The following is a 15103-nucleotide window of genomic DNA, read 5'->3' on the forward strand; positions in this document are numbered from 1 at the left end:
TGTCCCCTGTATATATAGTATATGTGCCCCCTGTATATATAGTATATGTGCCCCCTGTATATATAGTATATGTGCCCCCTGTATATATAGTATATGTGCCCCCTGTATATATAGTATATGTGCCCCCTGTATATATAGTGCATGTGCCCCCTGTATATATAGTATATGTGCCCCCTGTATATATAGTGCATGTTATATGTGCCCCCTGTATATATAGTATATGTGCCCCCTGTATATATAGTATATGTGCCCCCTGTATATATAGTGCATGTTATATGTGCCCCCTGTATATATAGTATATGTGCCCCCTGTATATATAGTATATGTGTCCCCTGTATATATAGTGCATGTTATGTGTCCCCTGTATATATAGTATATGTGCCCCCTGTATATATAGTATATGTGCCCCCTGTATATATAGTATATGTGCCCCCCTGTATATATAGTGCATGTGCCCCCTGTATATATAGTATATGTGCCCCCTGTATATATAGTATATGTGCCCCCTGTATATATAGTATATGTGCCCCCTGTATATATAGTATATGTGCCCCCTGTATATATAGTATATGTGCCCCCTGTATATATAGTGCATGTTATATGTGCCCCCTGTATATATAGTATATGTGCCCCCCTGTATATATAGTATATGTGTCCCCTGTATATATAGTGCATGTGCTATATGTGCCCCCTGTATATAGTATATGTGCCCCCTGTATATATAGTATATGTGCCCCCTGTATATATAGTGCATGTTATGTGTCCCCTGTATATATAGTATATGTGCCCCCTGTATATATAGTATATGTGCCCCCTGTATATATAGTATATGTGCCCCTGTATATATAGTATATGTGCCCCTGTATATATAGTATATGTGCCCCCTGTATATATAGTATATGTGCCCCCTGTATATATAGTGCATGTTATGTGTCCCCTGTATATATAGTATATGTGCCCCCTGTATATATAGTATATGTGCCCCCTGTATATATAGTATATGTGCCCCCTGTATATATAGTGCATGTGCTATATGTGCCCCCTGTATATATAGTATATGTGCCCCCTGTATATATAGTGCATGTGCCCCCTGTATATATAGTATATGTGCCCCCTGTATATATAGTATATGTGCCCCCTGTATATATAGTATATGTGCCCCCTGTATATATAGTGCATGTGCCCCCTGTATATATAGTATATGTGCCCCCTGTATATATAGTATACGTGTCCCCTGTATATATAGTATATGTGCCCCTGTATATATAGTATATGTGCCCCCTGTATATATAGTGCATGTTATATGTGCCCCCTGTATATATAGTATATGTGCCCCCTGTATATATAGCATATGTGCCCCCTGTATATATAGTGCATGTTATATATATCCCCGTATTTGTAGATGTCATATCCCACCTGGCCACTGAGAAAAGATAGAGGAAGAGCCGCGCCACTTCTCTTACAGAACACCAGGCCGCCTCCCATGCTGTGCTGTCCGTGGTCACCTGGATTATGGCTCTGCCCAGCTTATCGCGGCTTCCTGAAATCATTATTTATTAGGTTACTATATAGGAGCTATACCAGCAGGAATGTAATAGTGGTCATACAGAGCGGAGAGACATACAGTAATAGTGGTCATACAGAGCGGAGAGACATACAGTAATAGTGGTCATACAGAGCGGAGAGACGTACAGTAATACTGGTCATACAGAGCGGAGAGACATACAGTAATACTGGTCATACAGAGCGGAGAGACATACAGTAATAGTGGTCATACAGAGCGGAGAGACGTACAGTAATAGTGGTCATACAGAGCGGAGAGACATACAGTAATACTGGTCATACAGAGCGGAGAGACATACAGTAATAGTGGTCATACACAGCAGAGAGACGTACAGTAATACTGGTCATACAGAGCGGAGAGACGTACAGTAATACTGGTCATACAGAGCGGAGAGACATACAGTAATAGTGGTCATACAGAGCGGAGAGACGTACAGTAATAGTGGTCATACAGAGCGGAGAGACATACAGTAATAGTGGTCATACAGAGTGGAGAGACGTACGGTAATAGTCGTCATACAGAGCGGAGAGACATACAGTAATAGTGGTCATACAGAGCAGAGAGACATACAGTAATAGTGGTCATACAGAGTGGAGAGACGTACGGTAATAGTGGTTATACAGAGAGGAGAGACATACAGTAATAGTGGTCATACAGAGCAGAGAGACATACAGTAATAGTGGTAATACAGAGCGGAGAGACATACAGTAATAGTGGTCATACAGAGAGGAGAGACGTACAGTAATAGTGGTCATACAGAGCGGAGAGACATACAGTAATAGTGGTCATACACAGCAGAGAGACATACAGTAATAGTGGTCATACAGAGCGGAGAGGCATACAGTAATAGTGGTCATACAGAGCGAAATGACATACAGTAATAGTGGTCATACAGAGAGGAGAGACATACAGTAATAGTGGTCATACAGAGTGGAGAGACATACAGTAATAGTGGTCATACAGAGCAGAGAGACATACAGTAATAGTGGTCATACAGAGCGGAGAGACATACAGTAATAGTGGTCATTCATAGCAGAGAGACATACAGTAATAGTGGTCATACATAGCAGAGAGACATACAGTAATAGTGGTCATACAGAGTGGAGGCATACAGTAATAGTGGTCATACAGAGCGGAGAGACATACTGTAATAATGGTCATACAGAGCGAAGAGACGTACGGTAATAGTGGTCAAACATAGTGAAGAAATGTAGGGTAATAATGGTCATACAGAGCAAAGAGACGTACGGTAATAATAGTCATACACAGCAGAGAAACATACAGTAATAGTAGTCATACACAGCAGAGAGACATACAGTAATAGTGGTCATACAGAGCGAAATGACATACAGTAATAGTGGTCATACAGAGAGGAGAGACATACAGTAATAGTGGTCATACAGAGTGGAGAGACATACAGTAATAGTGGTCATACAGAGCAGAGAGACATACAGTAATAGTGGTCATACAGAGCGGAGAGACATACAGTAATAGTGGTCATACATAGCAGAGAGACATACAGTAATAGTGGTCATACATAGCAGAGAGACATACAGTAATAGTGGTCATACAGAGTGGAGAGGCATACAGTAATAGTGGTCATACAGAGCGGAGAGACATACTGTAATAATGGTCATACAGAGCAAAGAGACGTACGGTAATAATGGTCATACACAGCAGAGAGACATACAGTAATAGTAGTCATACACAGCAGAGAGACATACAGTAATAGTGGTCATACAGAGCGGAGAGACGTACGGTAATAGTGGTCATACAGAGCGGAGAGACATACAGTAATAGTGGTCATACACAGCAGAGAGACATACAGTAATAGTGGTCATACAGAGCGGAGAGGCATACAGTAATAGTGGTCATACAGAGCGAAATGACATACAGTAATAGTGGTCATACAGAGAGGAGAGACATACAGTAATAGTGGTCATACAGAGTGGAGAGACATACAGTAATAGTGGTCATACAGAGCAGAGAGACATACAGTAATAGTGGTCATACAGAGCGGAGAGACATACAGTAATAGTGGTCATACATAGCAGAGAGACATACAGTAATAGTGGTCATACATAGCAGAGAGACATACAGTAATAGTGGTCATACAGAGTGGAGAGGCATACAGTAATAGTGGTCATACAGAGCGGAGAGACGTACAGTAATACTGGTCATACAGAGCGAAGAGACGTACGGTAATAGTGGTCAAACATAGTGAAGAAATGTAGGGTAATAATGGTCATACAGAGCAAAGAGACATACAGTAATAGTGGTCATACAGAGCAAAGAGACGTACGGTAATAATGGTCATACACAGCAGAGAGACATACAGTAATAGTAGTCATACACAGCAGAGAGACATACAGTAATAGTGGTCATACAGAGCGGAGAGACGTACGGTAATAGTGGTCATACAGAGCGGAGAGACATACAGTAATAGTGGTCATACACAGCAGAGAGACATACAGTAATAGTGGTCATACACAGCAGAGAGACATACAGTAATAGTGGTCATACAGAGCGGAGAGACGTACAGTAATAGTGGTCATACAGAGCGGAGAGACGTACAGTAATAGTGGTCATACAGAGCGGAGAGACATACAGTAATAGTGGTCATACAGAGCGGAGAGGTATGGGAATGGACAGGACAAACTCAACCCCAGTATATAGTATATAGTATATAGTAGAGGTATGGGAATGGACAGGACATGCTCACCCCCAGTATATAGTATATAGTATATAGTAGAGGTATGGGAATGGACAGGACATGCTCACCCCCAGTATATAGTATATAGTATATAATAGAGGTATGGGAATGGACAGGACATGCTCACCCCCAGTATATAGTATATAGTAGAGGTATGGGAATGGACAGGACATGCTCACCCCCAGTATATAGTATATAGTATATAGTAGAGGTATGGGAATGGACAGGACATGCTCACCCCCAGTATATAGTATATAGTAGAGGTATGGGAATGGACAGGACATGCTCACCCCCAGTATATAGTATATAGTATATAGTAGAGGTATGGGAATAGACAGGACATGCTCACCCCCAGTATATAGTATATAGTAGAGGTATGGGAATGGACAGGACATGCTCACCCCCAGTATATAGTATATAGTAGAGGTATGGGAATGGACAGGACATGCTCACCCCCAGTATATAGTATATAGTATATAGTAGAGGTATGGGAATAGACAGGACATGCTCACCCCCAGTATATAGTATATAGTAGAGGTATGGGAATGGACAGGACATGCTCACCCCCAGTATATAGTATATAGTAGAGGTATGGGAATGGACAGGACATGCTCACCCCCAGTATATAGTATATAGTATATAGTAGAGGTATGGGAATGGACAGGACAAGCTCACCCCCAGTATATAGTATATAGTATATAGTAGAGGTATGGGAATAGACAGGACATGCTCACCCCCAGTATATAGTATATAGTAGAGGTATGGGAATGGACAGGACATGCTCACCCCCAGTATATAGTATATAGTATAGGTATGGGAATATACAGGACATGCTCACCCCCAGTATATAGTATATAGTAGAGGTATGGGAATAGACAGGACATGCTCACCCCCAGTATATAGGTATATAGTATATAGTAGAGGTATGGGAATGGACAGGACATGCTCACCCCCAGTATATAGGTATATAGTATATAGTAGAGGTATGGGAATGGACAGGACATGCTCACCCCCAGTATATAGTATATAGTATATAGTAGAGGTATGGGAATAGACAGGACATGCTCACCCCCAGTATATAGTATATAGTATATAGTAGAGGTATGGGAATGGACAGGACATGCTCATCCCCAGTATATAGTATATAGTATATAGTAGAGGTATGGGAATGGACAGGACATGCTCACCCCCAGTATATAGTATATAGTATATAGTAGAGGTATGGGAATGGACAGGACATGCTCACCCCCAGTATATAGGTATATAGTATATAGTAGAGGTATGGGAATGGACAGGACATGCTCACCCCCAGTATATAGGTATATAGTATATAGTAGAGGTATGGGAATGGACAGGACATGCTCACCCCCAGTATATAGTATATAGTATATAGTAGAGGTATGGGAATGGACAGGACATGCTCACCCCCAGTATATAGTATATAGTATAGGTATGGGAATATACAGGACATGCTCACCCCCAGTATATAGTATATAGTAGAGGTATGGGAATAGACAGGACATGCTCACCCCCAGTATATAGGTATATAGTATATAGTAGAGGTATGGGAATGGACAGGACATGCTCACCCCCAGTATATAGTATATAGTATATAGTAGAGGTATGGGAATAGACAGGACATGCTCACCCCCAGTATATAGTATATAGTATATAGTAGAGGTATGGGAATGGACAGGACATGCTCACCCCCAGTATATAGTATATAGTATATAGTAGAGGTATGGGAATGGACAGGACATGCTCACCCCCAGTATATAGGTATATAGTATATAGTAGAGGTATGGGAATAGACAGGACATGCTCACCCCCAGTATATAGTATATAGTATATAGTAGAGGTATGGGAATGGACAGGACATGCTCACCCCCAGTATATAGTATATAGTATATAGTAGAGGTATGGGAATGGACAGGACATGCTCACCCCCAGTATATAGGTATATAGTATATAGTAGAGGTATGGGAATGGACAGGACATGCTCACCCCCAGTATATAGGTATATAGTATATAGTAGAGGTATGGGAATGGACAGGACATGCTCACCCCCAGTATATAGTATATAGTATATTGTAGAGGTATGGGAATGGACAGGACATGCTCACCCCCAGTATATAGTATATAGTATATAGTAGAGGTATGGGAATGGACAGGACATGCTCACCCCCAGTATACAGTATATAGTATATAGTAGAGGTATGGGAATATACAGGACATGCTCACCCCCAGTATATAGTATATAGTAGAGGTATGGGAATAGACAGGACATGCTCACCCCCAGTATATAGGTATATAGTATATAGTAGAGGTATGGGAATGGACAGGACATGCTCACCCCCAGTATATAGTATATAGTAGAGGTATGGGAATAGACAGGACATGCTCACCCGCAGTATATAGTATATAGTAGAGGTATGGGAATGGACAGGACATGCTCACCCCCAGTATATAGGTATATAGTATATAGTAGAGGTATGGGAATGGACAGGACATGCTCACCCCCAGTATATAGGTATATAGTATATAGTAGAGGTATGGGAATGGACAGGACATGCTCACCCCCAGTATATAGTATATAGTAGAGGTATGGGAATGGACAGGACATGCTCACCCCCAGTATATAGTATATAGTAGAGGTATGGGAATGGACAGGACATGCTCACCCCCAGTATATAGGGTATATAGTATATAGTAGAGGTATGGGAATGGACAGGAACATGCTCACACCCCAGTATATAGTATATAGTAGAGGTATGGAATGGACAGGACATGCTCACCCCCAGTATATAGTATATAGTATATAGTAGAGGTATGGGAATAGGACAGGACATGCTCACCTACCCCAGTATATAGTATATAGTATATAGTAGAGGTATGGATGGACAGGACATGCTCACCCCCAGTAGTATAGTATATAGTATAGTAGTAAGGTATGGGAATGGACAGGACATGCTCACACCCAGTATATAGGTATATAGTATACAGTAGAAGGTATGGGAAATGACAGGGACATGCTCAGCCCCCAGTATATAGGTATATAGTATATAGTAGAGGTATGGGAATGGACAGGACATGCTCACACCCCAGTATATAGTATATAGTATATAGTAGAGGTATGGGAATGGACAGGACATGCTCACCCCCAGTATATAGGTATATAGTATATAGTAGAGGTATGGGAATGGACCAGGACATGCTCACCCCCAGTATATAGGTATATAGTATATTAGTAAGAGATTGGAATGGACAGGACATGCTCAACCCCAGTATATAGTATTAGTAGAGGTATGGGAATGGACAGGACATGCTCACCCCCAGTATAATATAGGTATATAGTAGAGGTATGGGAATAGACAGGGACATGCTCACCCCCAGTATATAGTATATAGTATATAGTAGAGGTATGGGAATGGACAGGACATGCTCATCCCCAGTATATAGTATTAGTATATAGTAGAGGTATGGGAATGGACAGGACATGCTCACACCCCAGTATATTATAGTAATAGTAGAGGTAATGGGAAGAACAGGACTGCTCACACCCCAGTATATAGTATATAGTATATAGTAGAGGTATGGGAATATGACAGGACATGCTCACCCGCAGTATATAGTATATAGTATATAGTAGAGGTATGGGAATGGACAGGACATGCTCACCCCCAGTATATAGTATATAGTATATAGTAGAGGTATGGGAATGGACAGGACATGCTCACCCCCAGTATATAGTATATAGTAGAGGTATGGGAATGGACAGGACATGCTCACCCCCAGTATATAGGTATATAGTATATAGTAGAGGTATGGGAATAGACAGGACATGCTCACCCCCAGTATATAGTATATAGTATATAGTAGAGGTATGGGAATAGACAGGACATGCTCACCCCCAGTATATAGGTATATAGTATATAGTAGAGGTATGGGAATGGACAGGACATGCTCACCCCCAGTATATAGTATATAGTATATAGTAGAGGTATGGGAATGGACAGGACATGCTCACCCCCAGTATATAGGTATATAGTATATAGTAGAGGTATGGGAATGGACAGGACATGCTCACCCCCAGTATATAGGTATATAGTAGAGGTATGGGAATGGACAGGACATGCTCACCCCCAGTATATAGTATATAGTAGAGGTATGGGAATAGACAGGACATGCTCACCCGCAGTATATAGTATATAGTAGAGGTATGGGAATGGACAGGACATGCTCACCCCCAGTATATAGGTATATAGTATATAGTAGAGGTATGGGAATGGACAGGACATGCTCACCCCCAGTATATAGTATATAGTATATAGTAGAGATATGGGAATGGACAGGACATGCTCACCCCCAGTATATAGTATATAGTAGAGGTATGGGAATGGACAGGACATGCTCACCCCCAGTATATAGTATATAGTATATAGTAGAGATATGGGAATGGACAGGACATGCTCACCCCCAGTATATAGTATATAGTAGAGGTATGGGAATGGACAGGACATGCTCACCCCCAGTATATAGTATATAGTATATAGTAGAGGTATGGGAATGGACAGGACATGCTCACCCCCAGTATATAGGTATATAGTATATAGTAGAGGTATGGGAATGGACAGGACATGCTCACCCCCAGTATATAGTATATAGTATATAGTAGAGGTATGGGAATAGACAGGACATGCTCACCCCCAGTATATAGGTATATAGTATATAGTAGAGGTATGGGAATGGACAGGACATGCTCACCCCCAGTATATAGTATATAGTATATAGTAGAGGTATGGGAATGGACAGGACATGCTCACCCCCAGTATATAGGTATATAGTATATAGTAGAGGTATGGGAATGGACAGGACATGCTCACCCCCAGTATATAGGTATATAGGTATATAGTAGAGGTATGGGAATGGACAGGACATGCTCACCCCCAGTATATAGGTATATAGTATATAGTAGAGGTATGGGAATGGACAGGACATGCTCACCCCCAGTATATAGGTATATAGTATATAGTAGAGGTATGGGAATGGACAGGACATGCTCACCCCCAGTATATAGTATATAGTATATAGTAGAGGTATGGGAATAGACAGGACATGCTCACCCCAGGTATAGTATATAGTATATAGTAGAGGTATGGGAATGGACAGGACATGCTCACCCCAGTATATAGGTATTAGTATAATAGATAGAGGTATGGGAATGGACAGGACATGCTCACCCCCAGTATATAGGTATATAGTATATAGTAGAGGTATGGAATGGACAGGACATGCTCCACCCCAGTATATAGTATATAGTATATAGTAGAGGTATGGAAATGGACAGGACATGCTCACCCCAGTATATAGTATATAGTATAGGTATGGGAATAGACAGGACATGCTCAACCCCCAGTATATAGTATTATTAGTAGAGGTATGGGAATAGACAGGACATGCTCACCCCCAGTATATAGGTATATAGTATATAGTAGAGGTATGGGAATGGACAGGACATGCTCACCCCCAGTATATAGTATATAGTATATAGTAGAGGTACGGGAATGAGACAGGACATGCTCACACCCCAGTATATAGGTATATAGTATATAGTAGAGGTATGGGAATGGACAGGACATGCTCACCCCCAGTATATAGTATATAGTATATAGTAGAGGTATGGGAATAGACAGGACATGCTCACCCCCAGTATATAGGTATATAGTATATAGTAGAGGTATGGGAATGGACAGGACATGCTCACCCCCAGTATATAGGTATATAGTATATAGTAGAGGTATGGGAATGGACAGGACATGCTCACCCCCAGTATATAGGTATATAGTATATAGTAGAGGTATGGGAATGGACAGGACATGCTCACCCCCAGTATATAGGTATATAGTATATAGTAGAGGTATGGGAATGGACAGGACATGCTCACCCCCAGTATATAGTATATAGTATATAGTAGAGATATGGGAATGGACAGGACATGCTCACCCCCAGTATATAGTATATAGTAGAGGTATGGGAATGGACAGGACATGCTCATCCCCAGTATATAGTATATAGTAGAGGTATGGGAATGGACAGGACATGCTCACCCCCAGTATATAGTATATAGTAGAGGTATGGGAATAGACAGGACATGCTCACCCCCAGTATATAGTATATAGTATATAGTAGAGGTATGGGAATGGACAGGACATGCTCACCCCCAGTATATAGTATATAGTATATAGTAGAGGTATGGGAATGGACAGGACATGCTCACCCCCAGTATATAGTATATAGTATATAGTAGAGGTATGGGAATGGACAGGACATGCTCACCCCCAGTATATAGTATATAGTATATAGTAGAGGTATGGGAATGGACAGGACATGCTCACCCCCAGTATATAGTATATAGTAGAGGTATGGGAATGGACAGGACATGCTCACCCCCAGTATATAGGTATATAGTATATAGTAGAGGTATGGGAATGGACAGGACATGCTCACCCCCAGTATATAGTATATAGTATATAGTAGAGGTATGGGAATAGACAGGACATGCTCACCCCCAGTATATAGGTATATAGTATATAGTAGAGGTATGGGAATGGACAGGACATGCTCACCCCCAGTATATAGGTATATAGTATATAGTAGAGGTATGGGAATGGACAGGACATGCTCACCCCCAGTATATAGGTATATAGTATATAGTAGAGGGTATGGGAATGGACAGGACATGCTCACACCCCAGTATATAGTATATAGTATATAGTAGAGGTATGGGAATGGACAGGACATGCTCACCCCAGTATATAGTATATAGTATATAGTAGAGGTATGGGAATGGACAGGACATGCTCACCCCCAGTATATAGTATATAGTATATAGTAGGTATGGGAATGGACAGGACATGCTCACCCCAGTATATAGTATATAGTAGATATTAGAGGTATGGGATAGACAGGACATGCTCACCCCCAGTATAGTATATAGTATATAGTAGAGGTATGGGAATGGACAGGACATGCTCACCCCAGTATATATGTATATAGTAGAGGTATGGGAATGGACAGGACATGCTCATCCCCAGTATATAGTATATAGTATATAGTATGGAATGGACAGACATGCTCACCCCCAGTATATAGTATATAGTATATAGTAGAGGTATGGGAATGGACAGGACATGCTCACCCCCAGTATATAGGTATATAGTATACAGTAGAGGTATGGGAATGGACAGGACATGCTCACCCCCAGTATATAGTATATAGTATATAGTAGAGGTATGGGAATGGACAGGACATGCTCACCCCCAGTATATAGTATATAGTATATAGTAGAGGTATGGGAATGGACAGGACATGCTCACCCCCAGTATATAGTATATAGTATATAGTAGAGGTATGGGAATGGACAGGACATGCTCACCCCCAGTATATAGGTATATAGTATATAGTAGAGGTATGGGAATGGACAGGACATGCTCACCCCCAGTATATAGTATATAGTATATAGTAGAGATATGGGAATGGACAGGACATGCTCACCCCCAGTATATAGTATATAGTAGAGGTATGGGAATGGACAGGACATGCTCACCCCCAGTATATAGTATATAGTAGAGGTATGGGAATAGACAGGACATGCTCACCCCCAGTATATAGTATATAGTATATAGTAGAGGTATGGGAATGGACAGGACATGCTCACCCCCAGTATATAGTATATAGTATATAGTAGAGGTATGGGAATGGACAGGACATGCTCACCCCCAGTATATAGTATATAGTATATAGTAGAGGTATGGGAATGGACAGGACATGCTCACCCCCAGTATATAGTATATAGTATATAGTAGAGGTATGGGAATGGACAGGACATGCTCACCCCCAGTATATAGTATATAGTAGAGGTATGGGAATGGACAGGACATGCTCACCCCCAGTATATAGGTATATAGTATATAGTAGAGGTATGGGAATGGACAGGACATGCTCACCCCCAGTATATAGTATATAGTATATAGTAGAGGTATGGGAATAGACAGGACATGCTCACCCCCAGTATATAGGTATATAGTATATAGTAGAGGTATGGGAATGGACAGGACATGCTCACCCCCAGTATATAGGTATATAGTATATAGTAGAGGTATGGGAATGGACAGGACATGCTCACCCCCAGTATATAGGTATATAGTATATAGTAGAGGTATGGGAATAGACAGGACATGCTCACCCCCAGTATATAGTATATAGTATATAGTAGAGGTATGGGAATGGACAGGACATGCTCACCCCCAGTATATAGGTATATAGTATATAGTAGAGGTATGGGAATGGACAGGACATGCTCACCCCCAGTATATAGTATATAGTATATAGTAGAGGTATGGGAATGGACAGGACATGCTCACCCCCAGTATATAGTATATAGTATATAGTAGAGGTATGGGAATAGACAGGACATGCTCACCCCCAGTATATAGTATATAGTAGAGGTATGGGAATGGACAGGACATGCTCACCCCCAGTATATAGGTATATAGTAGAGGTATGGGAATGGACAGGACATGCTCATCCCCAGTATATAGTATATAGTAGAGGTATGGGAATGGACAGGACATGCTCACCCCCAGTATATAGTATATAGTATATAGTAGAGGTATGGGAATGGACAGGACATGCTCACCCCCAGTATATAGGTATATAGTATACAGTAGAGGTATGGGAATGGACAGGACATGCTCACACCCGCATATATAGTATATAGTATATAGTAGAGGTATGGGAATGGACATGACATGCTCACCCCCAGTATATAGTATAGTAGTATCTAGTCGAGGTATGGGAATGGACAGGACATGCTCACCCCCAGTATATAGTATATAGTATATAGTAGAGGTATGGGAATGGGACAGGACATGCTCACCCCCAGTATATAGTATATAGTATATAATAGAGGTATGGGAATGGACAGGACATGCTCACCCCGCAGTATATAGTATATAGTATATAGTAGAGGTATGGGAATTGGACAGGACATGCTGCACCACCCAGTATATAGTATATAGTAGATAGTAGAGAGGTATGGAATGGACAGGACATGCTCACCCCCAGTATATAGTATATAGTATATAGTAGAGGTATGGGAATTGACAGGACATGCTCACCCCCAGTATATAGTATATAGTATATAGTAGAGGTATGGGAATGGACAGGACATGCTCACCCCCAGTATATAGGTATATAGTATATAGTAGAGGTATGGGAATGGACAGGACAAGCTCACCCCCAGTATATAGTATATAGTATATAGTAGAGGTATGGGAATGGACAGGACATGCTCACCCCCAGTATATAGTATATAGTATATAGTAGAGGTATGGGAATGGACAGGACATGCTCACCCCCAGTATATAGTATATAGTATATAGTAGAGGTATGGGAATGGACAGGACATGCTCACCCCCAGTATATAGTATATAGTAGAGGTATGGGAATAGACAGAACATGCTCACCCCCAGTATATAGTATATAGTATATAGTAGAGGTATGGGAATGGACAGGACATGCTCACCCCCAGTATATAGTATATAGTATATAGTAGAGGTATGGGAATGGACAGGACACTACCTGGAAGACAAGCGATCCCAGAATACAGTAACTTGGCGCTGAGATCCTGGCACTGGATGGGGAGATCTGTAATGGCTTCCCAAGGGACGGCTCCCCGTGATGGAGATCCCACAATGGACACCCACAGTCCGCTCTTGGACGCCACTTTTTGGACAGACGTCACCTCAATACTTGGATTGGTATTTGCGATCGCTCCTGCTGTAGAGACAGACAAGATTTTCTTAAGGGACATCCAAGAATAGATGGCGATGCAGTAACGTTTGAAACAGCTGCGACCATTGCGGCTAATAAGTCACATGACCTGTAGGATGCGCAGTGTCCCGACACAGGTGCCACCTTATACACCTGATTGTATTGTGTGTTTTTCCCCACTAGGTGTCACTGTTGTGTTTGCTGTATGTATTGTATTATGCACGGCTGACGGTATAAGGGTCACATGTTATGTTTTCCCCAAAATATGGGGGGGGGGGGGGGGGGGGGGGGGGGGGGGGCGATTCCTAAAACCAAATTGAGAAATTCATCCCGAACACTCGTCATGTCATGAAGAGCAGGAAATCAATTCATCAATTCCGAGAATACCGATCCAAAGTCAGACCTGCGGGGACACGTATGACAAGGTGTAAATGGTAGGCAAATGGTATTTTTGAGAATATTTTTTTTCGCATCAGCCACCACCTCCTCCTTATCCAGCCCCCCCCCCCCCTTATCCAGACCACCACCCCCTCCCTATCTAGACCACCACCTCCCCTTATCCAGCCCCCCCCCCGCTCCCTATCTAGACCACCACCTCCTCCTGATCCAGCCCCCCACCCGCTCCCTATCTAGACCACCACCTCCTCCTTATCCAGCCCCCCCCCCCCCTTATCCAGACCACCACCCCCTCCCTATCTAGACCACCACCCCCCCCTTATCCAGGCCCCCCCCTCCCTATTTAGACCACCACCTCCTCCTTATCCAGCCCCCCCCCTTATCCAGCACCCCCCCTTATCCAGACCACCACCCCTCCCTATCTAGACCACCCCCCCCCCCTTATCCAGGCCCCCCCCCTCCCTATTTAGACCACCACCTCCTCCTTATCCACCCCCCCCCTTATCCAGCCCCCCCCCCCCCTTATTCCAGACCACCACCCCCTCCCTATCTAGACCACCACCTCTCCTTATCCAGCCCCCCCCCTTATCCAGACC

At 42.4% G+C, this 15103-nt stretch overlaps 1 protein-coding gene across 1 annotated transcript in view; it reads right to left on the bottom strand.

The window, feature by feature from the left end:
* Positions 1 to 15103, bottom strand: part of LOC138775001 (uncharacterized protein KIAA1755-like) — a gene marked incomplete at its 3' end in the record, with an annotated part of 37663 nt that overhangs the window by 5012 nt on the left and 17548 nt on the right. Inside the window, exons 2-3 of the mRNA XM_069955762.1 lie at positions 13920 to 14117; positions 1417 to 1540 (exon numbers count right to left, since the gene is read on the bottom strand). Coding sequence (XP_069811863.1) covers positions 1417 to 1540; positions 13920 to 14117 — 322 coding nt within the window. The remainder of the gene's footprint in view (positions 1 to 1416; positions 1541 to 13919; positions 14118 to 15103) is intronic.

The sequence above is a fragment of the Dendropsophus ebraccatus genome, unplaced genomic scaffold (genome assembly GCF_027789765.1).
Source record: "Dendropsophus ebraccatus isolate aDenEbr1 unplaced genomic scaffold, aDenEbr1.pat pat_scaffold_1230_ctg1, whole genome shotgun sequence".
In the NCBI taxonomy this organism is placed as follows: Eukaryota; Metazoa; Chordata; class Amphibia; order Anura; family Hylidae; genus Dendropsophus; species Dendropsophus ebraccatus.